A 27,500-nucleotide genomic window follows, 5' to 3' on the forward strand; every position below is an offset into this window, starting at 1 on the left:
GGGTACCCTCCTAGTGAAGTGGGGTACCCTCCTAGGTGGAGTGGGGTACCCTCCTAGGTGGAGTGGGGTACCCTCCTAGTGAAGTGGGGTACCCTCCTAGGTGGAGTGGGGTACCCTCCTAGTGAAGTGGGGCACCCTCCTAGTGAAGTGGGGTACCCTCCTAGGTGGAGTGGGGTACCCTCCTAGTGAAGTGGGGCACCCTCCTAGTGAAGTGGGGTACCCTTCTAGGTGGAGTGGGGTACCCTCCTAGTGAAGTGGGGCACCCTCCTAGTGAAGTGGGGTACCCTCCTAGGTGGAGTGGGGTACCCTCCTAGTGAAGTGGGGTACCCTCCTAGTGAAGTGGGGCACCCTCCTAGGTGGAGTGGGGTACCCTCCTAGTGAAGTGGGGTACCCTCCTAGGTGGAGTGTGGTAGTCACATAGGAGGTGTGTGGCATGGAGCGTGTTACAATGAATAATTAGAAGGATGAATCAACTTGGCATAAAATCAGTGACATCACTCTTTCTTTTGAGGGGAGCCTTGCTCTTGGTATTCAGAGATGGCCCTACCGTTTGGAAGAAAGCAGTGATTAAACTTCCCCCCATGTGACTGAGCCCTCTATTTCCAAAGCAAAAGACTGTTTGCTAGAACTTCTAAAATTGGATTACGGCACGTAAGCAGCAGAAGGGATATCGTGTCGCTACGTTTTCAGAACTGTTGCTCAGACATCAGTATTGGGGAGATCCGTTTTCAATGCCGAGCATAGCTAACTTAGCTTAGCATCACTTCCTGTGCCAAACAATGTTTACCCAAACACATTTTTGGTAAATCAAATGTCTAACACCAACTAAAATAAGCTTTTACATATCACATTTATCTTTTCTTGGCGCGGGCCTCGACCTGACCCGACAGATGGGCTTGTGAGTTCGAACGATCTTCACTGCTACGGTGGTCCGCAGCCGGCAGCTACTGCTAGGGTCGGCCAAGGTGACCTGGTCTGGGGTGAAGGAGATCCACACACACAGTCGACGATGTGCAGACACAACGAGTGTTCAAGGCTGTAGTCGGGGACCCCTTCCTGGGATCCACCTCCTGGCAGAAGGCTCCCGTTGGATAAAGGTGAAGGGTGGTCCTTTGCAACAGATACCGTCTCCGGCCCTGACGTTTGGCCGGTTGTTCTGGGAACGCCTGGGGATCCCGCGGAGAGGAGCCGTGCTGGAGGACGTTCCCGGAGAAAGGGGCACCTTGTCTGCTCTACTTGGCCCATCGTCACGCGTCACCCCCCCCTACCTGGGGCAGAGGAGGCAGAAACTGACTGTTCACAAATTGTTCCCATTCTAATAAACCACACATGACTTGCAATACAAGTAGACACCAAATATAAGTAGTTGTTAAACGCACACATTATCATAAACACAAAGGCACATATTTACAGCATGGATAAGCATCACAGGCTCAACAGCAGATTGTTTTCCTGTTCTCCTGTCCTCCATATTCTACTCCTTTTCTATGTGACTCGCACACTGTGTAAAACCCTGCAAGAAAGTGTGCTTGTCTTCCATCCCACCGCCCCTTACCTGTGACAAATCATTCATTTTAATATTTCTATATTTCTGGGGGTGAACTTCCATTGCCAGCTTTCCTTAAAACTTGTGCTGCATCATTTTCACTGAACTAACTGTGTTAAGAAGAGTTCTGATCTAATATTTAAGTGTTTTAATGATGTGAATGTTTAGACAAGTAATCCATCTGTATGTTACCAAAGCCTGGGAGAGTACTAACCCCATGGGACTACTTGGTGTGTTTTCAGGACACAGTGTTCACATTATCTGATCAATATGCTAGCATTTGTATTGCATGATACACTATTGGGTGGGTAAACTGACCAATCTGAAAACTTTCCTCATCATTCCACTTTCCAGACCTCTACAGAAAATAGGACAGCTTGTGTTTTGCCAGAGGCGATAAGAAAGCTACCCTTGAATGTGTTGCAACAAAGACTTTTCCTCCCTGGTGGAGGCAAGATGCCCAAAGACATCCCTCCCCGTATCTCTCCTAGTCATGGCGGAGATTTCTGACCTGGTTTCATTCAAGACTCCCCTGTCAAAACCATTGTACTGGGCATAGACAATCCTTAGTGTTGACATATTGACCCCAATGCAATTTAATCACTTGAAAATTCACTCTACTTTTTGACCAGTACAATGAGCCCCAGATTCCCAGTGCTTCGTATATACACCAAAATACATGATCTAACATTTTGAAATGCACAATCTTAAACCAATCTATTAAATTGAATTGCACTTTTAACGTGCGTGACTTTTTTTCTTTATCAAGTTGGATGTGCTGGGAGTGGGCAGGTTGCACACATTTTGGTTGAATTAAAAGTCAAACTAACTTATCGACCTTGTCTTATAACTCATTAATTACCACTTAGCCATTGTTTCACATCACTGGGACCGTCATTAACTACCCCCCAGTGAGGTGGAGTGAGGCGTAGGGCGGGCAGCCTCGGAAACATCTCAACTACACAGCGGACACACACCGTGGAGCACAGACACGGGGGGGGGGGACTTTAGTGCAGTGAGTGTGTGATATTGTGTGTGTGTGTGTGTGTGTGTGTGTGTGTGTGTGTGTGTGTGGGACGGCCCCCAGAATAGAGCTGGTAGCAGCTGCAGCAGGGTGGGTCACATCTGAGGGACATCAAAGCTGCGGCCGCTACCAGCCGCTTGCTGTGATCATGTGCACTAATGGTGTAATGGGGGCTGAAAGGTCACTGATTGTTTTATGCTATGTCTCTGTGTGTGTGGCGGGTGGCTGGCTGGGGGGGAGAGAGAGAGAGAGAGAAAGGGATATCAAATGATTCGTCTCTCTTCGTGGACACAGTATAAAAAAACAACCGGGGGGGGGGGGGGGGGGGGGGGGGGGGGGGCAGAAGGGGGTCGGGGTGCACAAGAACATTCTGGAACACAGCGTCAAAGCTCCGGGAAAGCTGTTATCACTCCAACAGCAATATCAAAGAGGAGCAACTGTGCCAAGCAGATCGTGAGATCGTATCCCGTTACCCCTTTCGGACCACTCACTACCCCCCATTGTGTACAATATCAACTCAAATGGGAGATATAAAATGTGTGTGTGTGTGTGGGGGGGGGGGGGGGGGAGAGAGGTGGGGCCCCTTCAGTGTCCCGGGACAGAATCTCAGGGTCATGGCGCAGCCCAGGTTACAAGCACACCGGGTACCCTGATTGAATGAACGCCGGGGCTCGGGTAACTGCCTGCCTCCATTTGAGGGTCTTCATGTTTCGGCGGTCATCAGTTTTGCCAGTATAAAAGAACTTCAGTGAGGAAGAGGGCAAAGTTACAGTCTGAACATGACTCTGACTGCCCTCTCTGTGATCCGTGGCGGTGTTTCTCAACCCGTGGTACCCTGGTGGCATGCGTCGGTACTGCAGGCAGCACATGGGCTTTCACTCTTGAACGAGATACATTTGCAAAGATAAGAAAATGAAAAAGGGCATTGAAACTAAATATAACATAAATATTGTTCAGTAAATATAGTATTATGGCTTTTTATCATTTTAAAAATACTTGATTGTGATTGTTGATTGTGTTTGGGTTAGAATGAGAAAATAAGAAAATAAACACAGTGCGGCGAGTTGCAGGCTTTTTTCTTCCCGATGTTTCCTCTGCCGATGGCCTCTTTCAGTAGTGGTGTATAAAGGGGGCCCTTTGGTGCACAGTTAAAGGTTGGACACCCCTGATCTGTGTCACACACCTCTTCTCCTATAACACGTAGCAGAGACCTCTGTGACCTCTGGTGACACGTGTTCTTAAAGGGGCAGTGTGTAGGATTCAGTGGCCTCTAGCGGCGAGGATGCAGATTGCAACCAACTGAACCCCCCCCCCCCCCCCCCCCCCTCCTCTGTATCGAACGACGTAGGAGAAGCTATGGTGACCGCTATGTACTGGGCTGTGAGGTGCCAGTAGGTATTTCCAAAACGAGGTCATCGTCTACAACAGCATTGAGTCAGCAAGTGTCAGGTGATAAGGATCCTTAATAGATCTATAAATTACACTTAATTATTACGTTGGTAAACCTATAGGTCATAGCTTACAAGTTAGATAGCTATTATAATTGTTCAGTTAAAGCATGTTCTCTCCAGAGCCATTTGTTCATTCTGGGCTACTGTAGAAATATGGCAGCATCGTGGGGGTCCCAATGGCAGAGAACCCGCTCCCTATGGAAATGTAAGGGCTCATTCTAAGATAACACAAACACAACAAATCTTATTTTCACGAGATTGTAAACTGATGACAACACACTAATGAATACAATATTTCATTTCTGCCAGGGCGGTCACACTAGATGCCACTCGAGTCTGTATTATTCCCTTTAAAAAAAGTGTTTTCACCAACACACAAAAATTATATATTACCGGCCGCTTCGTGTTTAATGAGGCGTACACCATTGTTATACAAAGACACAAATCACTAATAGAAAATACCTTGAAAAATATAAATGTTGGCACCACAATGACAATTTATATAGAGCTTCAGTTTTTTCTCTGTGTGCGTGTGTGTGTGTGTGTGTGTGTGTGTGTGTGTGTGTGTGTGTGTGTGTTATGGAACAGCAAATGATCTACTGTATGTCACGTTCCATCAGCACCTGTGCGTGTTTATCAAACAGACAGACGGAGTGGAACATAATCTAACACAACGTCGCCACCTGCTGGGGACGGGTCGCTTTGTCACCCCTTTATACGAATGTGAATGAATCATGTCACATGACCGTAGTTTATTAACCTTGGATATTCATATTCATGTTATAATTAATGGTATATTGTTGATTCCAGTGTATGGCGTGCAGTAGATGCAGTAGTAGATCATCGACCATCGACGTAGAAGACTGGGAAACAGTTTTTTCCACCAGGTTGTTCGGAAGCTCAACTGTCTACCCTCTCGCCCTTCCCTCCCATCTGCCCCCGCGATCCCTGGACCTTTGACTTTTCTTCTTGTTGCCTAATTTGCACTATGCAGACCATTCTGCACTATTTAGAATTTATTTTATTGTAAATATTACATATTTTATTTTATTTAATTTGCCAATTTTATTTTATACTGTGGCGACCACGGGTGTGGGCGCCATGTTCCGGAGCCGCGGGGATTCTTGGAATTGGGGTTGTCAGTTGACAAAAGGGGTTTTGTTAATTTATTCTGTTAGGTTAAGTGGGGTTAACGGGTTTGGGGTCTTTATTAATTGTGTGTTGTTCCATTGTTGTGTGATGTGTAGTGTGATCGGGACCATTAGTGAGAGTGTTGTGTGTGTTGGTCAGGTGTCCCGTGTTTCTGTTGTGTACGTCGTCGTTAATAAAGGCAGTCCGTAGTAGTGCGGTGTATGGGGCACGGAACTGCATAATTGGTTCAATCTGGGCTCCCGTCTCGTCCTTCCCGTGCTGCTCGCCTCAATACTTAATGCACCGCGTGTCAGAGACGAACGAAATGTCGGTTATTCTATCTTGTACATTTGTTGTAATTGACAATAAAGCTGACTTTTGACTTTTTGGTATAAAAGCACTCTGGCGATGATGACAGATTGGGCAGGAAATATGGTCCAATCTGGCAACCCTGCAGGTCATTTAATTGGCAGGACGCGGACCCACAGGAACCATTCGATGTGCACAGCTGTTTATATCCGACTACTTCCGGGGTGTGTGTAGCATCGCCGCTAACGTTAGCCGTGACCACCGATACTTTACCCCACAGTCTCCTATAGTGTGGTAAGAAACATACATACCGTAGAACAGTGCTACCGAGTCAGAGATGTGTATTCTTAAGATCGTTTGTGTATTTGGTGACTGTAAAATGATTCTCTAACAAGCCGATGGTAGCATTTAAAAAGCAATGTTTAGTCATGTAGGCGTTAGCCGCCGGAGTTTTAGCCCCGGATTCAGCGCCTGTTCGGCGGCCGACTCCGTGTCGGTGACCCGGGGTCCGCCGCCGAGACACGGGGCACATAGTCACCGGGCTTTATCACAGCGGAGGGGTTGGGGTGTTTTGTTGGTGGTATCTCGGACGTCGGTGGTGACCGTACCCTAGTGGCATGCTGTACCATACCGCGTTACCAGGCCTGGCCGCTGTGCGTTAAACCGCATCACCACTAAACTACATTCTGTCTGGAGTATAGGTTTATATGCAAGTAGTGACACCGTGTGTACTTCTGCTTCTAGCAGGATCACAGATCGCCAGCACAGAATGGGTAAGTTGAATCGTTATTCATTATTTATGTTATGATGCATTTGTTGTATATGAACCTAGTTTTCGTAATTGGAAACTGCCCATTCCCACTCACTATACGGAGATTCCGACGTAGACACTCCGCATGAGTCATTTATTCGGAAGCGCCTGCAATTCTATCTTGGCAAACGCTAGATCACATTACAGGAACGCGTTGAATGTTCGCCAATGGGTGGAACTTTCATTCTTGCTATACAGAGTGGTTGTAATGTGACCCGTACGCCACTCAACACTCTCCTTGTGTGACAGATGGCGAAGAGAAAACCTATGGCGGCTGCGAAGGCCCAGATGCCATGTATGTGAAGTTGATATCTTCTGATGGCCACGAATTTATTGTAAAAAGAGAACACGCATTGACATCCGGAACCATCAAAGCTATGTTGAGTGGACCAGGTGAGGATAACCAATGTTTATCTGTGAGCTGTGTTCTCTAAACATGTATTTCTATGTCATGCTATTCTAAAACGGTTTAGAATACTTGGGAGAAGACTCAAGTTTCCTAACTACCGTGCATTAAATGTCTCAGATGGTGCAGAATCTTGTTTGAGAGCCCACAATGGAACATTTTGTAGTAAACTTTCACTTTCACTTCCTGTGCAGGTCAATTTGCTGAGAATGAAACCAATGAAGTGAACTTCAGGGAGATCCCTTCCCATGTGCTGTCGAAGGTGTGCATGTATTTCACCTACAAGGTCCGCTACACCAACAGCTCCACGGAAATACCAGAGTTCCCCATCGCTCCAGAGATCGCACTGGAACTTCTCATGGCTGCAAACTTCTTGGATTGTTAGACCGATACACAATGTAGCTGCTTAAAACAATTTTAGATTATTTTGACTATTTAACTTGTTTTGCAATGTTCAACCTATACACAATTGATCTGTATTTCTCATATGAAATTTAAAGATTTTCTTTTTGCACTCGATGGTTTCCTCATTTTATTAATAGAAATGTATTTCTGATTTTAAACGTTAAGGACGGAGATCGAAGTTTGCGCCACTTGCCCCATAATGTGACAAGAAGAAAAATGGTTTCACCAAATGCATAATTTCTTACCTGAATTGATGAATTTCCCTCCAGGGATTATTAAAGGTTAATCTTATCTCGTCTCCAAATAAAGCCTTTTCTGGTGAGTGCTTTGGTGCTAATGTGACCTTGATAGATCTGCTGGACTTTGACTCCTGCATGCACAGCTTCTTTGAATTCTGAAACCCAACACATGCCTTTTTGGACTGATCTCCCATAGATACACAAATTTGCTTTTGTAATTGCAAGACAAGAGACGATATAATTGACAAAAGGATGCTCTATAGGTGCATGTCTGTAGATTGGCTAAATGTAAGGGACTGCCATAAATATTAATCTGGAATAGTTGATTTAGTTTGTTTAGAGCCTGTTGGAAAATCACATTTTTGGCACATTAAACTGATCTGCTTCCCCCAGTGCATGGAATACCTATCCCAAAATGAAACAAAAGGGTTTTTTCTTCATCTGGTACTTCAATACTAACCAGGCCCCTAGAAGTGTTATGAAAATACGCTCGTATAAATTGTAACTCCACACAGACATGGCTCTTTATTGGTTTCCTGTTGGGAACAGGTTTCTTCTTTAGTACTCTGGAAGTCATCTGAATGTGCTTGTAACTAGGCCTACCAGCATTCACCTTTTCAGACATCACAAGATCAATCAGTTCTTTTTTACACAACAGGTGATAATGCTTGATTGACTTCCGTTCAAGACTCACAGTAACACATGCACTGACGTACTCGTACCAAACAAATCAAGGGCATCAACTCCACATGCAGATGTATTGATAAAAACACATGCAATTGTGTTGAATAAAATGAAAGAAACTTGTACTACTTTGTGTATTGATATTTTCTTTTTGTTTTGTTTTATTTGGTAAAATTTCTTTTTTAATAATTGCACAATGGAAATTATTTGTCCACATGAAAGTCACGCCATTGTATTGCATATTTGTATGCCGAAATTAATCTTGTAAAAAGCACAAAATAGAAATTAGTCAAGTCAATGCGTATTTATATCATAATATATACATGTATATTCGTAATAATCTTATATTCCACATTTGTGTTTAGGAATACACGCGTATATGTATATAGATATATTTAACACATATCAAAATCGCATGCGAGAGACAGAGAAGCTTCTCTGTAAATTAAACACAAATGTTCCAGTTGGGTGGTTTGTTTTGTTCTGTCAGAATAAACAACCCGGCCCACGTGACAACAGTGTGACGCAATGGAGTGACGTGACACGGTGACGTGACGCAGTGACGTGCAGCTGGCGTCGCTGTGCCCTGATGCAGGGGGGTTTCCATCATGGCGTCGATGCAGGTAAGTCCACAGCTGACAGCGATCTTATTTATTTTAAATCACCCGGCCGATTCGATTCCCATCGCGGACGCCGAACGGACCTTATTAACCTGCGTTCTAACATCCACGTTTAGAAGCGATCCCGACGAAATAAGAAGGTTGTCTGGGATGTAAACCAGTGAGTTTACCCGATGGCTATGGGCTAAAAGCCTAGCATGACCACAGAACCACGGCGAGCTAATGCTACTCCCAACCTGAGGAAAGCCCTACGGTGTCTTTTACAAGGACATTTCATCATAAAGTTGTAAACTAATACGCACAGGGTCGGGATTACAAGTGTTATTCCACGTGGTTCGTGTCGTGGTGTGTGTCTCGTAACGTGTTATTCGACCAGTGGTGAATATTGATGTTAGCTGGTAGCACTAGAGGTTAGCCTCTGACAACACAGTGCGCAGATTGGACAACTCCAGCTTCTAGGTGAAGAGGTGCATGGATGGCTTTACCCGAAATCAGAGATGACCTGTGTCAGGGAAATGTCTCTTAAGACTGTCACCCCAACAGAACATGCTGTTTTGAGGTTCATCGAATTCAAACCGATGATCAGAATGATCCTGTTCTGTAGGGAAGCTTAAGCCTCCCGACCAACATACTCTGCTGCCTGGATCTCTGCAGGGATGCCCTTTTAATGCGTTTAAAATAACATTACACCGAAATAACATGACATACATGTACACGCGACGATGGGTCTATGCCTCAGTAGTCGTTCCGCGCTAACGGACATTGGAGTAGGTTTGTTTACAAAGTGGTGGCGTGGTGAACGGGGTGATCCTGAGTTCAGTGGGAGCCAGCTAGTGCTTGCCTTAGGCTTGTATGGAAATAATCATTTCTGAAACCGAATTTTCTTCATTATTATTGTATGGTTAAGCATTGGAGCGCGACTTCATCTCCTATCTATGTTTGTTTTCAACAGAAAAGGCTACAAAAGGAACTATTAGCTCTGCAAAATGATCCACCTCCTGGGATGACACTCAACGAAAAAAGTGTACAGAATACCATTACACAGTAAGTAATCCTCTGCATGTGGACAAAGCAAGTAATGGTTACCTGCACAAATGGTCCAAAATTAACTTACTGACTAAGCAATTGTTTTAATATGTAACCCTGACTTTTGAACCTGTGCCAAATAATTAAGTCTATCCCTCATTGACTGAGGCTGGGGATAATTTTGGACCCTGGTTACCCAAACATTTAATATTATAATATCATTTGGAGTGCATTTTAATTGTTGGTAGTCGGCCGGAAAGATGACAACTTTGAGTTAAATAAAGGGCTCTATTGTTGACGGTTTTGGATGCGTGTCAAAATATAGCAATGGTGGTAGTTGTGTAGTAGAAGTAGTAGGCGGAGGTTTTTAACGTAGATTTACTTGGACAACATCACTTTTGAAGCCTTGAATTACGAGGAGGAATTGGGGTCAATCCAGTCATGGCAGTTCTACGCCTTCAGTGTCACTAGTCATCCTTATTAAATATTTATCTTGACCTGCTGGAGGCTAGTGTAGCAAAGAACTAAGCCAACCTCTCCATTTGTCTCCCTGTGTCTCTCTGTCCCATCTCCAAAACAAAAAGTTATAAAACAATTCCTGTGAAATTGTCATTGATTTGCAGGTGTGGTATTTTTCTGATTTTGCACCGTTAATTTGATATTGTTTTGGGTTTATTAACATCTTTAACAACATTGTTAGCATTTGGATCTGAAAAAGTGTTGTTGAGGTTTCTCTTAGACTCTGAATAACAAAGTCAAGGCTATCAGGATTGTTTTTACAACGAGCACGGTGCGTTGAACTTGATTTTCTTGACCAGTTCAGCTGGTTTTGTCTTCCTTGCATATCTTTAATCTCAAGTGCCAATTGTCTGTCAGTTTTACAGTAGCATTATTAGAAGGTTTTCAATATAGCAGCACCATCTTAAAGCTTACATTTTCTTTTCAATATATTTTGTATGGCTCATCTTGTGTCAAAACGTTTGTTGTGATGAGACCTTTTTAATGCTGTTTTAATTTTGGTCAGCTCTAGTCTGTGAAATGTATATAAATTGTATTGTAACAAAGAGGCAGATTAGGCCCAATCGCCAGCCAAACCTGACCTAATCTTGGAACAAAAGGCCAATCTTAATCCAATATTCTGGTTGGATGAACATTGTCAATCTGTTCACAACAGTTTGCCATCTTCTCCCTATCTTTGATTGGTCCAAATATCCCATGGCCCTAGTTTATCGCTTGACGGTTGACAAGCTATGCAATAATTACATTTCAAAGCTGTCACTATTGGGACCTTTTAAAAATGTGGCACATGAGCTTGTAAATGATTATGTAGGATGGTACAGTCTGTTTACTTTAGGTGAACTTTAGGTGAAATATTGGAAAGGGTTACAGTTAGGTATTCCGTTTGGACAGGCTGTGGCTCTCACAAGACAGGAGCCATACCTTCAAACTCAATGGAGGTTCAGGGTCAGGCCTTTATTTTCCTCAATGTTCTGTTCTTACATAGTTGGGACAAGAGACTCCTAATCAATCATTTCAACCAACAGACTCTGCTGTCAGCACTGCCTTTTTGAAAAACGTTTGGTTTGTAGTTAAAGTCAAAATGTGATGGATGGGACAATCATTATGCCAGTAGCACTTTCAGTAAAATAACTGGGATCCCTTCCAAGATAAGGTTAGAAAAAATCTAGGTTCCAGAGCGGCAGATTTCAGTGGTGGAGTTTGAGTTAATTTAAACTTGGCTTTCAACTCACACTGATTATGAGCTCAATTATGGACCGCGACCAGTATTGTGACAGTGGCATAAATATACCTGAGGTCATTTTCCATTGTGAGATCATGCACTGTGGCAGCCGAGTTAACTGAGTAGGTTCCCTCAACATGACCTTTATGCTTGCCTTTCGTTTAGTGAACCAATTTCTCAGTGGGATACTGGGGAGACATCTGTGTGATTTTTGCGTCAGCAATGATATCTCTCTGGGCTTTCCTTCTGGTCCCAGGACAGCTTCCCTCCCACAGTGTCAACACTCTGACACTGAGTCCACAGGAGTAAATGATGAAGGGATGAACAGTTTATGTGAGAGGGGGGAAATAAAAAAAGGATCTAAAAAGATGAGTTCTACTGAATGTGTCTTATCTTTTATCTGGAACGCGAGCCTGGCTGTAATTAGGTCAGAACATTTTGTTTTTACCTTACAATGTTCAGGGTTATGGTTATATGTTTCCCACTATATTCCGTTTTGTCCAGAACAACCTCGATGACTGGCTAGGATTCTGTACGGCCATTAACTGGGCTGGGCTTTGCCCTTCTACAGTGTATGCTGTCACCTGTGGGTTCACCTGTGTGTCCACCTATGTGTTGGAGAAGCACTAAACACTGGCTTTAACAGTTTTGTTTTGATCCACAGTGTCCTTGTTTGCCTTTCATTGATTAAATGCCAACTGTCATATTGGTTTTTCTATTATTCCAAAATTTGATTTTAAGGGAGAGGTAAGAGGACGTAGCCCAATAAGTGGAGCTGTGGCCACACCACAACGATCCCTTACACTGGGAGATGTTTGATTAGAAAAACGTTGCTTTTGAGAATGTCCACTGCTTGATTTTTTTTTAATGAAATGGGACTATTTCAGGTCAGATACGTACAACAATGTCAAAGTAATACGTTATCAGTAACCCAAATATCAGTCATTTCCCATCCGTTTAATCACTCGAGAGTTGGGGCCTAAACAATGAAGCCTTTTGACTATATGAAGGAAAGGACAACATGACATTGCAGGGAGGCCTGAATATATATTTAGATAAAAGGATGTTCAGGATTCGATAAAGCTTGCTTTATCAAGAAGTCAGAATACATTCTAGGGTCACTAGTCTTCTGAATGTTTACTGATCAGGTTTGTTTGGTAGACTAACAATGAGGCCCTGATTGACGTTCCTTCTTTCCTCTCCAAGGTGGATCGTAGATATGGAAGGAGCCTCCGGGACACTCTATGAAGGAGAGAAATTTCAGCTGCTTTTCAAATTCAGTAGTCGATATCCATTTGATTCACCTCAGGTAAGGTGTGTGTGTGTGTGTGTGTGTGTGTGTATGTGTGTGTCAATAAATCCTCTGCCGTAGTGGTTGAACCTCTAAATGCCTTAACTGTGCACACAAACGTAAAAACTCCCAACTCTTCTGTGTGAAGGTCAGCAGCTCCTCCCCCTACAGGTCATCGGTTCCTTTAGCTCAGGGTTTTAATGCGATGTCGCTGTGGCCTGAAGCATCCCTATCCCCCAGGATACCACAATATGTTATCGAATAACCAGAGACATATCTTTATTTTCCTGTGTGTGATATCACTCAAAGGACCCAGAGTACTCTCAGGACATTGCTCGGTTATCAGCCCATCTGTCTGATTTCCAACATCACAGCAGGGGTACGCCATATGTTTGCTACCATGGTTGCACGATAGTGTAAAAATAAGACATCCAGGAATCGCGGACCCCATCACAGTACGAGGAGCCGCGTTGCAGTCGCGTCCGTTGTCCGACGGTGTTACCTACAGCCGGGCCCTCTCCAACGATGACAGTAGTGTGGTCCTTCAGTCCTGATGGCCCAGAGCACATGAATCACATCCGCCCTGGGACCCTGGAACATGGATTACTACATGGTGACTGACCACAGCTCAGAGCTTCCAGAACATTAGAGGGGACAGGCCAGAATACCGACCCCTTATTCAGATACAGCATGGTATGAACCAGCCTCGGTAAACAGTTGGTAGAGTCCAAGGTACTGCCTTGCTCTCTAAACCCCCCCCCCAACCTCCTCTGGCCACCATTGAAGATTATCAGTCAACCCACTCAAATAGCCTGTGCTATTTTGGGAGTGTAGCCTCTCTGTCTGTGGAACCGTGTCCTAATCTTTGTGTGTGTGTGTGTGTGATGACTCGTAGCTTTTTTTGGTATTTTGGGAACTAGGTGTACATTCCTGTGCTTATTATCCATTCACTCTCTGTTAAACTCCTTATTTAACTCCTATTCTCTGACTCCCCCTGCCAGACAGTCCATGTTACGCTTAATTTCCTTTTACGTTCAACAAGATGTATGTTATTTTCCCACGTTAATAAAAATAAATATCAAATAATAATAAAATAAATGATGGAGCTGAATCAGAATGTACACACCATTTTGGTTTCAAAAACCTTTAATTGTAATGAAGGTTGATTTTGTTGTAGGACGTGGCGGAGTTTATAGCCTCTTTGCATCCATAGTGGTAAACTACATTCATGTACCTATAATTATTGCTATCTGTTGTATCATATTTTCAATAGCACTCGGCGCTAGCAGCCAATGTTCACTTGCACTGCGCTTACATGAATATAGGTTGCTTTTGGAAACAAAATGATGGACTTAAACTATGCCCTCTAATGTTTGAGCTCCTCACATCCAATAATATCTATGCAGACGTATTTGCACGGCAAACATAACCAGCACTAAAATGTATTTTTTTTATTGTGCGTTTGTTTTCCCACATTAAGACCTTATAAAACCGTGTATCCAAGACAAGCCACTTGGCAGCTTAATGGTGCAGCTCATTGATTTACGTTTCTTCCTTAGGTCATGTTCACAGGAGAGAATATACCTGTCCACCCTCATGTGTACAGCAACGGGCACATCTGCCTGTCTATTCTTACAGAAGACTGGTCACCAGCTCTCTCCGTGCAATCAGTTTGTCTAAGTATAATCAGCATGTTGTCCAGCTGTAAAGAAAAGGTAAGGGACCCAAAACGGCGCTGTGGGGAACACCTTTGGTGATTCCTGGCATATCTGTTGTTGTGTAGATGTGAGTGTTTGGGAAGGTTTAAGAACTGCCTTTCTAAAAACTTGTCTGTGTTTCTTCTATAGAGACGGCCGCCGGATAACTCCTTTTATGTAAGAACTTGTAACAAAAATCCAAAGAAAACAAAATGGTGGTATCATGGTGAGTAAATTATTGATCCAAATGCAAACCTATAAGTAACTTATAAGCAGCGGTAATCTAAACCTTTTTGTTTGTCTTTCTTCACAGATGATACATGCTAATGTAAACAAAACCCTTTGTAATAATCCTAGAAGAAAGAAGTCCTACTGACCTACAAAAAAAAAAAGAAGCACTTTTTAATCATTCAGTCTTTGAACTCTGACCTTTGACTGGAGAGGTGGACTCCAAGCGCTGGACTCTCTTGACTGCATTTCCCGCCATGGGAAGTTGGATGCATGTTTTAGCTGGTTGTAATATATAGAGGAAAAAAAATAAGGAACGTTTATATGCACCCCGGTGGATGGTTCTTTGCAAAAAGATGGTAATGCAGCCAGCAAGGTGGAGTGGTAGTGAGATTATTATAATTCCTGTTTTAAGATTATTCTTGTTACTTTTTGTATGTTTGTGTATGGGTTCATTATGAGGACTTTTTTTCTTTTTTTCTTTGTGCAATAACAAACGATGGATGCATGCTTGGGCCTACAACAAGAAATCCAAATCTAATCATTTTGCAGACAGGATCTTACCATCGTATCTCCAAGAAATGTTTTTCATCATTTTCTTTTCAGCTTTTTGATTATATGCACTGTGAAATTATGTCGGAGACAAGGCACACAAGTTGTATATTTGATTCTGTTTACAGCGACACTTTAAGCTGCCTCAGTTCCACTCTCAGTTAAAATGTTTATAACAACTCAATCATGAGTATGTTCTAAGTTTTTTTTTTCCCTCTCCAACCAAATCAAGATTCCGATCGCAGCCCGTTGTCAGACAAAACAATGTTGGTAACGCTATGATGTAAGTGCAAATACGAAGCACACGTCCCCTGTGCCCTTCAAAGCGATAGAGGCTGAATTCATGCAAACGTTCAGTGGTCCAGCATACAAGATCTGCAGCAACACCAACTTCCATGTACTGAATGTCTATAAGAGAACATGGTCACTTGAATATATTTTTTATTTTTTATGCTACTTTTGGTTTTCTAAGATTTACTGCTTTAATCTTCTGAATTGTCTTTTTGACTTTAGATAAATTCCCTTTTATGTTCCTTTTTGTTTTAATACTACTACTATATTGGGACGGTGGGGGAGGGCCATGGTGTTTTTGAGGGCTCCGTAAAGCTTTGAATTGCTTATTTATGTTATTTAATTTATGATCAGTTTTGATCTCCAGATTGGTAGTGAGTGATAAGAGTAGTCTGTAGGAATCTCAAAAGGCTCTGCTTTTCATGATTTCCCCCTGGTCAGAGAGATGGCTCAGGTACTTTTTTCAATAAAGAGATCACCTCTAAAAAGATTCCTATCAGATATTTTGAAGTTAAATATATTTTCACCCAAAGAGACTGTTACATTGTAAAATTCTAACATGTCTGAAACTATTTTGTGTGTGTATATAAGTCTCTAGGTTGTTTGATGTGACATTAAGTTCTATTTGACTAGCAGAATAGCGCGGTTTTGATTCCTTTTGAAATATAAGTCACATCTCTTAATTAGGTGTACAGCCATTGAAGCCATTGCTGTTTTAATAAAAAAAATGACCTATAGTTTTTCTGAGGTGATGCATGCTAATTTAACCTACTTATTTAATTTGATTCTTTCTGGCACAAGTTATTGCAAGAACCATGACTAGAGAGTACCTGGTAGATCCTGTAGTGGGTCTACGCTGCAGTGGATATATACTGCTCTTTCACTCAAACTGAAGTCACTCCATTCCTTTATAGTCTTTCATCGGGGAATACTTGAACTGTTTCATCTTGGGTTGTTTTGTTTTAACTGCTATATCTTTCCTGGGTCTAGTTCAATTGAATCTTCAATGCATCTTGAGTGAATGTGATTATAGAAAAACGGTAGAAAGGGGATGACCATGATGCTATCCTAAAAACTATATTGATAACCTAGATTTCTATTTAACCAATGGCTTGTTTTGTATTAGCTTCATTAGTAGTGCTCTCAATGCGGTTTAGGGTGTGCTGTGAGAAATGGCGACGGGATGAAATGATTGTAAATACAGTCATAGTGGCATTAGTGGGGCAGGGATGCAACAAGTCTCTGTTTAATGAGCAGTATAGATCCATGGAGATTACATTTTTGTTAGAAAGTTGACAAGGGTCCATCCGTCTCTTGTCATTTCTACCACCAAATATTCCAGTACCCCTCTTCTATCCCCCCGCACACACACACACACACACACACCCATTTCACTGTAGTTTGGATTCTTAGCTTGCTGCTTGTAGTGAGTGATCAACACTAATGGGGATGTGTTCTTTACGTTTTTTTGGGATGTGCAAGTTCCATGTAATAGGTGCCTGTTCATTTTCATAATCAATAAAAAGCAAGGATTCACTTTTAATTCATTATTTTTACAATGTTATAGTCCGCCTCTGTTCGGATTCACTGATTTTTTTTTTGGCAGCATATATGCTGGTTTATACATTATTTAAAGGGACTTGTGTTTTCTTTAACAACATTTAGTGCCACATTACTTGAATTAAATTTTTTCATGATAGACATAATGTCAAATTAAATACGGCTGGATGGTAGGCCTATGTGTCGAGTATAAAGGTTCTGTGACCACAACATTCTCTTTGGACCTGGTTTGTTTTATGTTTTAATCAACATATAGGCCTACATATATAAATGTTGAAATGTTACTGCTTATTTAATCAACGTCTATACGTTAAATTCAATTTTATTTGTACAACCCTTAGTCACGTACAGTCTCAAAGGGCCTAACAGGCCATATATTTACAACGTTTATTTATTTACGTTGATGTGTTATTTTTGTTGTCTGCACACTAATATTCTTTACAGGATTTGTAAAGATCAACTCTCAGGACCACCTAAAATCAAACCATGAGATATGAACTATTGGAGTTAATAATAGTCTGTAAAAATGGCGCCATCTGTTGATAATTAAAAGCTTTTTATCTTTGATTACAGAAATTGAAATGCTATTTAAAAAAGGTATTCCAAACTTTTAAATGATGTATTGATGGAAAATGTCGAATGTGTAAGGCCTGTTGCCGACGTACAGAGTTATAATCGTAACATAAAAGTGCAATCATTGAATACTTTTCCAGGGTGAATGAATTACATCGAATGAATAAAACTATTATGACATTTCAATTATATTTTCATGTAACTTATTCTATAGTTATTTTATGTTTACCATTCGTTATTTATAATAATAAATCGTTAAAAAAATAAATGCTGAACAATTACGGATTTTTACTTTAACAATCACTGAATCCCAATAATTGATCAACATATGAACATTAATGGATAAACACAACTGTACAAATGAAAATGTAGGAAATGTTCATTCCCAACCTTCTAACAGTGTGGTGGTGTGGGAGCAAGACGAGACCAAACCATTCCTAGCTTCATGGCGGGCTTAAACATTTGTTTTAAAGTCTGAAATAACGCCGGTTCACATTCTGCTATTTTATTAAAATGAAACACAAATCTAAACCAGAAATAGGTCGATGAAACGTGATCTTTATCCATTTTAACACTAGCGGAACCGTTTACACACCCCTAAAAATCATGTAACATGGTACGCTCCCCGATCCATCCAGTTCTCTTTAGTGTTTGCCAATGTTGGAGGTGTAACTGGGGTCCGGCCCTGGATAAAGGTAACAATATACCTTGAAGTGTTTATCCGCATGTGTCGGATAGTCAATTGATTATACCGCAAAGGGTCGTCTGTCCAGATATGTGTCTGCATTGCAATGAAAACCCCTCAGACTTTGGTAGTGATGGGGTGATCGGGAGATGCTAGCCACAGGGGCACACGGCAGATCAGCCATTACGTTGAGTTTGACAGAGTCAAACATCTTGACAATAAATGCATCAGCTACTGCGAGGTTTTAGCCAGGAGTGTCAGAACACGCTTCTATAAAAAATGCATGTTTCACCATTCTTTGTTTGGTTTTTCGAAGCTGACATGCACGAGATAATGGAGGCTAATTTGCTAACCTCAGTTAGCTGCCTGCTAATCTGGACACTCGTTAGCAACCTGGATGTTAATGTTGTCTCTGGAGGGGGGAGACTGCTCAATAAAAAAACATACCACATAAAACCTAACGTTATATCACGTGATTACCCCTTGTCTGACTGAAATGTCAGTGTCAGTGCGGGCTTCCAGTTTGAACACCGGCTGGAAGTGATGTTGCTAACATTTGGGTTGGCTGTGAGTTGGCCCTTGGGATCCTGCAATGCATCTGTAGTTGGCTTGACGTGAGGATGCACAGCACTGTGCAGCCGCAGGACACTGACATCTGGAATGACTGCTGCTTGCATTAGGCGTCTGAACCCCTATGGTCCAAATCACTTGATGTCATTCGTGTGGACATGCCAATGCCGTTTTAAATGTCTCAGTTCAAGAGCCAGTGGGAATCTGTTGGGGCTGCGACCCCTAACAGAAGTCAAATTAAAAGTGTGTTAATGTTATAATGGTTGCATAAGCAGTGTGTCTCTGTCATCTACGATGTATGGGTTATTGCTGACATTTTGAATGCATAACCTGGTTATGTGTCTGTTCTTAAGAAATACATTTTTATCTTCTGGATAATGTTGAATGGGCCTGGAGGTACACACACAGTGGCAGTGTTTCTATGAAACTAAATGAAGCAATTCAAAACTATCATCTTTTATATCCATATCTTACAAAAACTACTTGGTATTGGATGTGCTATACTGTAGTAAGTGCAGGTCAAATTCAGTCATTCTAAAAGTCCTGTTGAGCTGTCACATGAGACACCTGTCTTAATATATTTGGAAACCTAATGTCATGTATGTAAACACTTTCTCTGCATTGATGGACACACTCAGACTCAAATGCTATATTTAAATTATGATCCACTATTTCTTCGTTGCATGCACTCATTGTGGAGAGTCTCTCTCTATCTCTCTCTTTCGCTCTTGCTGTCTCTCTTCCCCCCCCCCCCCCCCCCCATCCCATCCGTTCCGCAGTGTGTCCCAACAATGAGCCCCGATGTCTGACACACCCCCGGGGTCCGTTGTTTAACTCCTCCGTTGATTCGTCCCGTTCCAGGAATAGAGCATGGCTCAAGTGAAAGTGCAGACCTCAGTACCCCTGGCTGGCCCTGGCCTCTCCCCCGCCGGAGTGCCCCCCGCGGCTATGGCCAGCCCCGGATCCCTGGGTCTGCAGCAGCCCTCCGTCAATGGCACAGGCCCGGCCCCCACAGCCGGCTGCCTCTCCCCTTCAGTCGGATACGGGGACGACCCTGTGCCTGCCTCATCACCAGGTACCCCCTAAACCCTGAGCCTCATCACCAGGTACCCCCTAAACCCTGAGCCTCATCACCAGGTACCCCTAGACCCTGAGCCTCATCACCAGGTACCCCCTAAACCCTGAGCCTCATCACCAGGTACCCCTAGACCCTGAGCCTCATCACCAGGTACCCCTAGACCCTGAGCCTCATCACCAGGTACCCCCTAAACCCTGCGCCTCATCACCAGGTACCCCCTAAACCCTGCGCCTCATCACCAGGTACCCCTAGACCCTGAGCCTCATCACCAGGTACCCCCTAAACCCTGAGCCTCATCACCAGGTACCCCTAGACCCTGAGCCTCATCACCAGGTACCCCCTAAACCCTGAGCCTCATCACCAGGTACCCCTAAACCCTGAGCCTCATCACCAGGTACCCCTAGACCCTGAGCCTCATCACCAGGTACCCCCTAAACCCTGAGCCTCATCACCAGGTACCCCTAAACCCTGAGCCTCATCACCAGGTACCCCTAAACCCTGAGCCTCATCACCAGGTACCCCTAGACCCTGAGCCTCATCACCAGGTACCCCTAGACCCTGAGCCTCATCACCAGGTACCCCTAGACCCTGAGCCTCATCACCAGGTACCCCTAGACCCTGAGCCTCATCACCAAGTACCCCTAGACCCTGAGCCTCATCACCAGGTACCCCCTAAACCCTGAGCCTCATCACCAGGTACCCCTAGACCCTGAGCCTCATCACCAGGTACCCCTAGACCCTGAGCCTCATCACCAGGTACCCCTAAACCCTGCGCCTCATCACCAGGTACCCCTAGACCCTGAGCCTCATCACCAGGTACCCCCTAGACCCTGAGCCTCATCACCAAGTACCCCCTAAACCCTGCGCCTCATCACCAGGTACCCCTAGACCCTGAGCCTCATCACCAGGTACCCCCTAGACCCTGAGCCTCATCACCAGGTACCCCTAGACCCTGAGCCTCATCACCAGGTACCACTAGACCCTGAGCCTCATCACCAGGTACCCCTAGACCCTGAGCCTCATCACCAGGTACCCCCTAAACCCTGAGCCTCATCACCAGGTACCCCTAGACCCTGAGCCTCATCACCAGGTACCCCCTAAACCCTGAGCCTCATCACCAGGTACCCCTAGATCCTGAGCCTCATCACCAGGTACCCCCTAAACCCTGAGGCTCATCATCAGGTACCCCTAAACCCTGAGCCTCATCACCGGGTACCCCCTAAACCCTGAGCCTCATCACCAGGTACCCCTGGACCCTGAGCCTCATCACCAGGTACCCCCTAAACCCTGAGCCTCATCACCAGGTACCCCTAGACCCTGAGCCTCATCACCAGGTACCCCTGGATCCTGCATTGGAGAACAACCAAAGATAACCTTGTGTTGTGGTGCAGGTAGTTTGTGCAGTATGTATGGAACCAGAGAGAGAATCACAAACAGGCTACCTCATGGTTTGGACAAGACAAGCATGCGCATAATTGTTAATCATGAAAAGGTTATCTGACACCCAGTTATTTATTCACGATACGAAGATAACCACAATCATTCTGTCCACAGCAGTGTACTGCAAACATGTCGAACGTGTTTTGAGAAAAAAAAAGGATTCCTCGGAGCAGGATAGTACAGTGAGGGACGAGAGTGAGTTCCTCTCCTAGCCAGGAAAGCCTTGAGTTCGATTCCCCCCGTCTACAGGGCACAGCCGAGCTGTAGGCCTCCCTGGGCGAGATGCCTCACCACCTCCCGCCTGCTCCCTGAATGACTGGTGTCTGAATGACTGCTCCCTGATTGACTGCTCCCTGAATGACTGATGTCTGAATGACTGCTCCCTGAATGACTGCTCCCTGAATGACTGCTCCCTGATTGACTGCTCCCTGAATGACTGATGTCTGAATGACTGCTCCCTGAATGACTGCTCCCTGAATGACTGCTCCCTGAATGACTGGTGTCTGAATGACTGCTCCCTGAATGACTGGTGTCTGAATGCACTGTAAGTCGCTTTGGGCAAAAAGCGTATGTAATGGTGAAGTAAATGGTAGGGTAAGTCATCTCGTTTAGAGCTGTTTGGGGTATCAGCGAGCACGCAAGTCTACACGCAGTGTTACGATGCGTTCGTTAACGTCGGAGCTGGAGAGGGGGAATGGAAAACTCGTCATCTCCGACTCACGTGCGTTCAAACTACCAAGTCGGAAAAACATGGATGCTCATGCTTTACCAAAATAATACTGTATTATTATAATCATAGATTATCATAGAATCATAGAAAAAATTAATTATCGACAAGTGAACCGACTTTGCATTTCCGTCATCGTATGAGAACCCTTCAAAAAGAACAAGTGCTGTTAGTAGTTGCAACGCTAGATGTATCGCTATGGACTCGATACTCGAGTTCAGGAATCGGTATCGGGAAGGAAGGAATGGTACGGGAACATCTCTAATCCATTTACATGCTTCGCTTTCCTTCTGCCAGGCCCGCCCCAGGAGAACATGGCAAACCCTAAAGAGAAAACTCCAATGTGTTTGGTGAATGAGTTAGCCCGTTTCAACCGGATCCAGCCGCAGTACAAGCTCCTCAACGAACGGGGACCAGCACACGCCAAGGTGGGAACGTGACGTCAGGCTTTTATTTTGAAGCACACATTTGCGCCATGCATGAATAATCTATCCGTCCAATGTCCTGCCAGGGATTGATTTCACAAAGATAGACCCCAGCAAGTACTGTGTATATTTGTATAAACAGTGCATGCCAATGCTATTACTACACATCAGTAGTACGAATGTTAATATTATACAACACATTGTGTAATATTTATTATAGTTTGAATATTAATAGTTTTGCTATTTTAATCTTGCCTGTCTGGGCAACACTGATCACATGATACAACTATGGGGAAATGACTAGAATGCACTTGAGAAATGGAAACTTGATACAATCATTAACCATCTCTGAAACTAACTAAACAAACATCTAACTTTGCTTGATAAACACGTAGTATAGTATCATGCCAGATGGCTTTTTCCCTAGTTCTTGGTCTTCTGCTGAAGTGAATTAATGTTGGCTATAATATCAGGCCTTTCACAATCAATGAATGATATAGTTATATTAATGAATAATTACATTGTTTCAATACACTTGTTAAAGGCACATTCTTCGGGGTCTGATCACCGCGTTGTAGATTACCTTCTAGACAGCTGGATTAATGGGTAACCCAGGGGATGAATCGATGGTGCTGCTTTTATTGATTCCTGTCCCTCTCTCCCCCTCTCCCCACGCCTTCCCCTCCCCCTCTCTCCCCCTCTCCCCCTCTCCCCCCTCTCCCCTCTCCCCTGTCTCCCTCTCCCCCTCTCCCCTCTCTCCCTCTCCCCCTCTCTCCCCTGTCTCCCTCTCCCCTCTCCCCTCTCCCCTCTCTCCCTCTCTCCCCTCTCTCCCCCTCTCCCCTCTCTCCCCTCTCTCACCCCTCCCCTCTCTCCCCTCTCTCTCCCCTCTCTCCCCCTCTCCCCTCTCTCCCCTCTCTCACCCCTCCCCTCTCTCCCCTCCCCCCCTCTCTCCTCTCCCCCCTCCCCCCTCTCTCCCCTCCCCTCTCCCCCCCCCTCCCCCCCCCCCCCCCCCCCCCTCTCCCCCACCCTCTGCAGGTATTCACCGTGCAGCTGTCCCTGGGGGAGCAGGTGTGGGAAGCGGAGGGCACCAGCATCAAGAAGGCCCAGCACACCACCGCCTCCACGGCGCTGACCGACAGCCTGCTGCCCAGGCCCGCAGCCCGCTCCCCCAAAGTGGACATCAACAGCAACCCAGGTGGGTGGTGCTGGGGCAGGCCTCTGTTAGCCATCCCAGGTGGGTGGTGCTGGGGCAGGCCTCTGTTAGCCATCCCAGGTGGGCGGTGCTGGGGCAGGCCTCTGTTGTTGTTGTTGGTGATTACATACAGAACTATGAAATCCAGCCTAAAGGCAGCAGTTGCAAATTTTCCAAATCAAACGAAGTGGCGTCTCTTAGCTGGTTCATCTGGTGTTTTATACTTCCACCGCTGCCATAAAAAGAGGTGGAAAAATGCAGTGAGATTTAATTGGAACGGATTCCGTCCATTACGGATACAGGAGGTTGGCCAACACCGCAGTGTGTTAAACGACATGGTCTTTACACAAGCCAGTGTCTTAATTGAACTAACGACTTGGGGACGCCACAACTGAAGTCTACCGTCCTGGAACAGAAGATCCTGACTGTAGTCAACTTATAGATTTCCTACTCTTTGAAACGTACTGAACCTTATGACACTACAGCAATATCTCCAAGCGGTCGCCAGCGATTAGCATATCAACATTTAATCACCTCACCCACCGGTTGAAGGGGTAAGATACTGTTGCCATAACCCCTGCTTCACAATTGGGCTTTAGCAAACTTACTGTAGGACCTCCACCCCCCACCACCCCCCCCTCCCTCCTCCACCACCTCCACCACCACCTCCTCCACCTCCACCACCACCTCCTCCACCACCTCCTCTCCCTCCACCACCTCCTCTCCCTCCACCCCCTCCTCTCCCTCCACCACCACCTTCCTCTCCCTCCTCCACCTCCACCACCACCTTCCTCTCCCTCCTCCTCTCCCTCCACCACCTCCTCCACCACCTCCTGTCCCTCCTCCACCCCCCCCCTCCACCACCTCCTCTCCCTCCTCCACCACCTCCTCTCCCTCCTCCACCTCCACCACCACCTTCCTCTCCCTCCTCCTCTCCCTCCACCACCTCCTCCACCACCTCCTGTCCCTCCTCCACCCCCCCTCCACCACCTCCTCTCCCTCCACCACCTCCTCTCCCTCCTCCACCACCTTCCCCTCCACCACCTCCTCTCCCTCCTCCACCACCTCCTCTCCCTCCACCACATCCTCTCCCTCCTCCACCCCCACCACCACCTCCTCTCCCTCCTCCACCTCCTCTCCCTCCTCCACCCCCTCCACCACCACCTCCTCCACCACCTTCCTCTCCCTCCTCCTCTCCCTCCTCCACCACCTCCACCCCCTCCTCTCCCTCCTCCTCTCCCTCCACCACCTCCTCTCCCTCCACCACCTCCTCTCCCTCCTCCACCCCCTCCACCCCCACCACCACCTCCTCTCCCTCCTCCACCTCCTCTCCCTCCTCCACCCCCTCCACCACCTCCTCTCCCTCCACCACCTCCTCTCCCTCCACCACCACCTCCTCCACCACCTTCCTCTCCCTCCTCCTCTCCCTCCTCCTCTCCCTCCTCCACCACCTCCACCCCCTCCTCTCCCTCCTCCACCCCCTCCACCACCACCTCCTCCACCACCTTCCTCTCCCTCCTCCTCTCCCTCCTCCTCTCCCTCCTCCACCCCCTCCACCCCCACCTCTCCCACCTCCTCTCCCTCCACCACCTCCTCTCCCTCCACCACCTCTTCTCCCTCCTCCACCCCCTCCACCCCCACCTCCTCCTTCCCAAATCCCTCCCAGGTTCAGAGACCCCAACAGGGAGCTGTCTAATTAAAAGTCTTAATTTGCCAGCGTCTGTTTTATCCATGACCAAGTTTCTGCCACCAGCCCCCCCTCTCTGGGCTGCGGGCCGTGAGGTCACTGTAGTTATGAAGCGCCTGCTGTCCACTGGATGCAGTGGGATTAAAGGCAGCCCTGTGATAGGTTATTCAACATCAAAGGCCGTGGCGAGGGGGCGGGGCCTCGCGCTGACCGCCAGACGGCGCCGAGGCGGCAAACCGCCGTTCCTCAGGGGAAGAGTAAAGGGGAACATTTATTTATGTCCGTTGTGTCGCCGACTTACACAACTCGTCAAATTAAAAACCAGCCGTTTTAATTCAAATAAAAATTGGCCACAAGCAAAAGATGAAATATATTTCAATGAATATTTTTCTCTTTAAACTCTTTCCTATTTTTCTTCCCTTGAAGTGGAATGGACGATTCGTATCGTAACCGTAACAACTACTCAGTGGGATTGAACCCTACAATTGTCTTGCTTTAAAACAGCTTACATGTACCCCCCCCCAACAGGCAGTATAACCCCCACGGTGGAGCTGAACGGCCTGGCCATGAAGAGAGGGGAGCCTGCTATCTACCGGCCCCTGGACCCCAAGCCCATGCCCAACTACCGGGCCAACTACAACTTCAGGGGGATGTTCAACCAAAGGTACCCCTCTCCCCCTTCCAGTGCTCTTGACTCTCTGCCAGGCCTAGAAAGCCGTGCTGGCTGTTCATCATTGCAGAGAGTCGTGCTCTGCTGCTTAACGCATCGTGGCATCGGGGCTTGGGTTCCTGCCACTGATTTATAATCATGTTTCCGATCCAGAACAGCCGTATATAGTTTTGAACCAGCAGTCTAAACGCGGCCCAAACTGTCTCCCATGCACCCCCCCTGGATGTTTCCCCCGGTAATGTTTGGTGACTATGTAAGGCAGCGTGGCCTGGCTTTGATCTCCCCGGCCCAGATGGGGTGTCAGCTCTCGGCCTTTACATGTGTTCACAATGGATGAGCTCTCTGCCCTCCGGAGGTCCTAGCGCGCTCACTCTCTGTCAGCCCCCCCCCCCCCCCCCCCCCCCCCCCCCCCGGGCTCCTTTTATTCGCCGGCTTCAGTGGAGCTATCCAACCGTTTCAGAACTCCATAAAAACGCCACGGCGTCTCGACAAATGAATCCCGTTCCCTTTGGTGAAGGAATGCGGCTCCGCATCATTTTTTACCCTGGGATAGACTTCCTTGAAGCCTTGAAGCCTTAAAGCTGACATGTTTTCCAAACTAACACGTTTGCCTGGGGCTAGTATTTCATTTTTTGGTGTGGTGAAATGTTAAGAGATACTTTATTTTTCGATAGCCTAAGGAAGATATGTATTATGATGAATATTTAAGATGTTTAATGCTTTTGAAAACAATTTGGTTTGAAAGTGTCAGCATAATGATTACCACCAGGTCGTGCTACAGTGCTAAAATTAAGCAAAACTATATTGTACTCTGTTGCATTTATAATATTATTTATAGTACATGTTGGATTATTTGGCATTTATAAAAAAAAAAGCAAGGAGCAAAGTGATAAACCAAGAGTGTAGTGATTAACTAATTAATATATATAAGAAAAAATATTTTTAATTACTTTAAGTCCAGTTAAAATTGGATTAACAAAGTTCAAAACGGTCTACACTACTAAACATTGAGGCTAACCAGACTGCAGCATTGGTTAGTATTGTCTATGTTATGTAAGGTATAACTTCATGTTATCTAATGTAAACCGACGGTCACTGTGCACCCTCTAGAGGGCAGTGTTTCCTTGGCTTTCCCGACATAAACCTGTCCTTGTTTCGTAAGGTGATGGAGCACCCATTTTGTAACGGTCGTGGTTTGATTGTTATTAATGCAGGCAGGCTTATATATTATAACTTAATCTCAATGAGGGATTGAACACCTATTCTTCTTTTTGTAGTCCTACTTGAAGCGATGACATTGGATAACAAGGCAAAACACGACAGAACTCATTAACAGAGAGTCTAGCATCTGTTGCTGTGTCCTTATGCAAGTTATGAAACTGACAACCATACCTAATCCTATCAAGTGCAAGGAGGTCCTGCTGTCATGTGGTGCGTTTTT

The 27,500-nt window shown here is 45.3% G+C and overlaps 3 protein-coding genes across 5 annotated transcripts in view; all 3 read left to right on the forward strand.

Moving 5' to 3' along the window:
• The first annotated feature begins 5,673 nt into the window (after nucleotides 1-5,673).
• LOC307088752 (elongin-C) lies at nucleotides 5,674-7,192 on the forward strand. Of its 3 annotated transcripts, none has more exons than XM_079754733.1 (4): nucleotides 5,674-5,755; nucleotides 6,163-6,234; nucleotides 6,522-6,665; nucleotides 6,873-7,192. In XM_079754733.1, exons 2-4 carry the CDS (start codon nucleotides 6,231-6,233, stop codon nucleotides 7,061-7,063), a joined length of 339 nt encoding a protein of 112 aa, XP_079610859.1. In that variant the 5' UTR covers nucleotides 5,674-5,755; nucleotides 6,163-6,230; the 3' UTR covers nucleotides 7,064-7,192. The 3 variants fall into 3 exon arrangements, with proteins under 3 accessions (XP_079610859.1, XP_079610861.1, XP_079610860.1); XM_079754735.1 differs by having other exon boundaries at nucleotides 5,678-5,755; nucleotides 6,209-6,234; XM_079754734.1 differs by having other exon boundaries at nucleotides 5,687-5,755; nucleotides 6,206-6,234.
• Nucleotides 7,193-8,565: 1,373 nt separating this feature from the next.
• On the forward strand, nucleotides 8,566-16,995 carry ube2wb (ubiquitin conjugating enzyme E2 Wb). The gene is made up of 6 exons (XM_079754372.1): nucleotides 8,566-8,629; nucleotides 9,579-9,670; nucleotides 12,600-12,702; nucleotides 14,244-14,399; nucleotides 14,532-14,607; nucleotides 14,695-16,995. The coding sequence occupies exons 1-6, from the start codon at nucleotides 8,615-8,617 to the stop codon at nucleotides 14,706-14,708; spliced, it is 456 nt and encodes a 151-aa protein (XP_079610498.1). The 5' UTR covers nucleotides 8,566-8,614; the 3' UTR covers nucleotides 14,709-16,995.
• A 1,223-nt stretch (nucleotides 16,996-18,218) lies between these two features.
• stau2 (staufen double-stranded RNA binding protein 2) overlaps nucleotides 18,219-27,500 on the forward strand; it is a gene marked incomplete at its 3' end in the record, with an annotated part of 62,047 nt that continues 52,765 nt past the window's right edge. Inside the window, exons 1-5 of the mRNA XM_079755050.1 lie at nucleotides 18,219-18,280; nucleotides 19,702-19,915; nucleotides 22,383-22,513; nucleotides 23,546-23,705; nucleotides 25,918-26,053. Of these exons, the coding sequence (XP_079611176.1) occupies nucleotides 19,711-19,915; nucleotides 22,383-22,513; nucleotides 23,546-23,705; nucleotides 25,918-26,053 (632 nt within the window). The 5' untranslated portion in view covers nucleotides 18,219-18,280; nucleotides 19,702-19,710. The remainder of the gene's footprint in view (nucleotides 18,281-19,701; nucleotides 19,916-22,382; nucleotides 22,514-23,545; nucleotides 23,706-25,917; nucleotides 26,054-27,500) is intronic.

Source organism: Pollachius pollachius (genome assembly GCF_949987615.1).
Source record: "Pollachius pollachius genome assembly, chromosome: 17".
NCBI lineage: Eukaryota > Metazoa > Chordata > Actinopteri > Gadiformes > Gadidae > Pollachius > Pollachius pollachius.

What these genes read in the sequence shown, in the direction of transcription:
- ube2wb (XM_079754372.1), top strand. An exon ending in GTACAGAATACCATTACACA is followed by an intron (nt 9,671 to 12,599) that starts GTAAGTAATCCT and finishes TTCCTCTCCAAG; the next exon opens with GTGGATCGTAGATATGGAAG. An exon ending in TGTCCAGCTGTAAAGAAAAG is followed by an intron (nt 14,400 to 14,531) that starts GTAAGGGACCCA and finishes TTTCTTCTATAG; the next exon opens with AGACGGCCGCCGGATAACTC.
- LOC307088752 (XM_079754733.1), top strand. An exon ending in AGCTATGTTGAGTGGACCAG is followed by an intron (nt 6,666 to 6,872) that starts GTGAGGATAACC and finishes CTTCCTGTGCAG; the next exon opens with GTCAATTTGCTGAGAATGAA.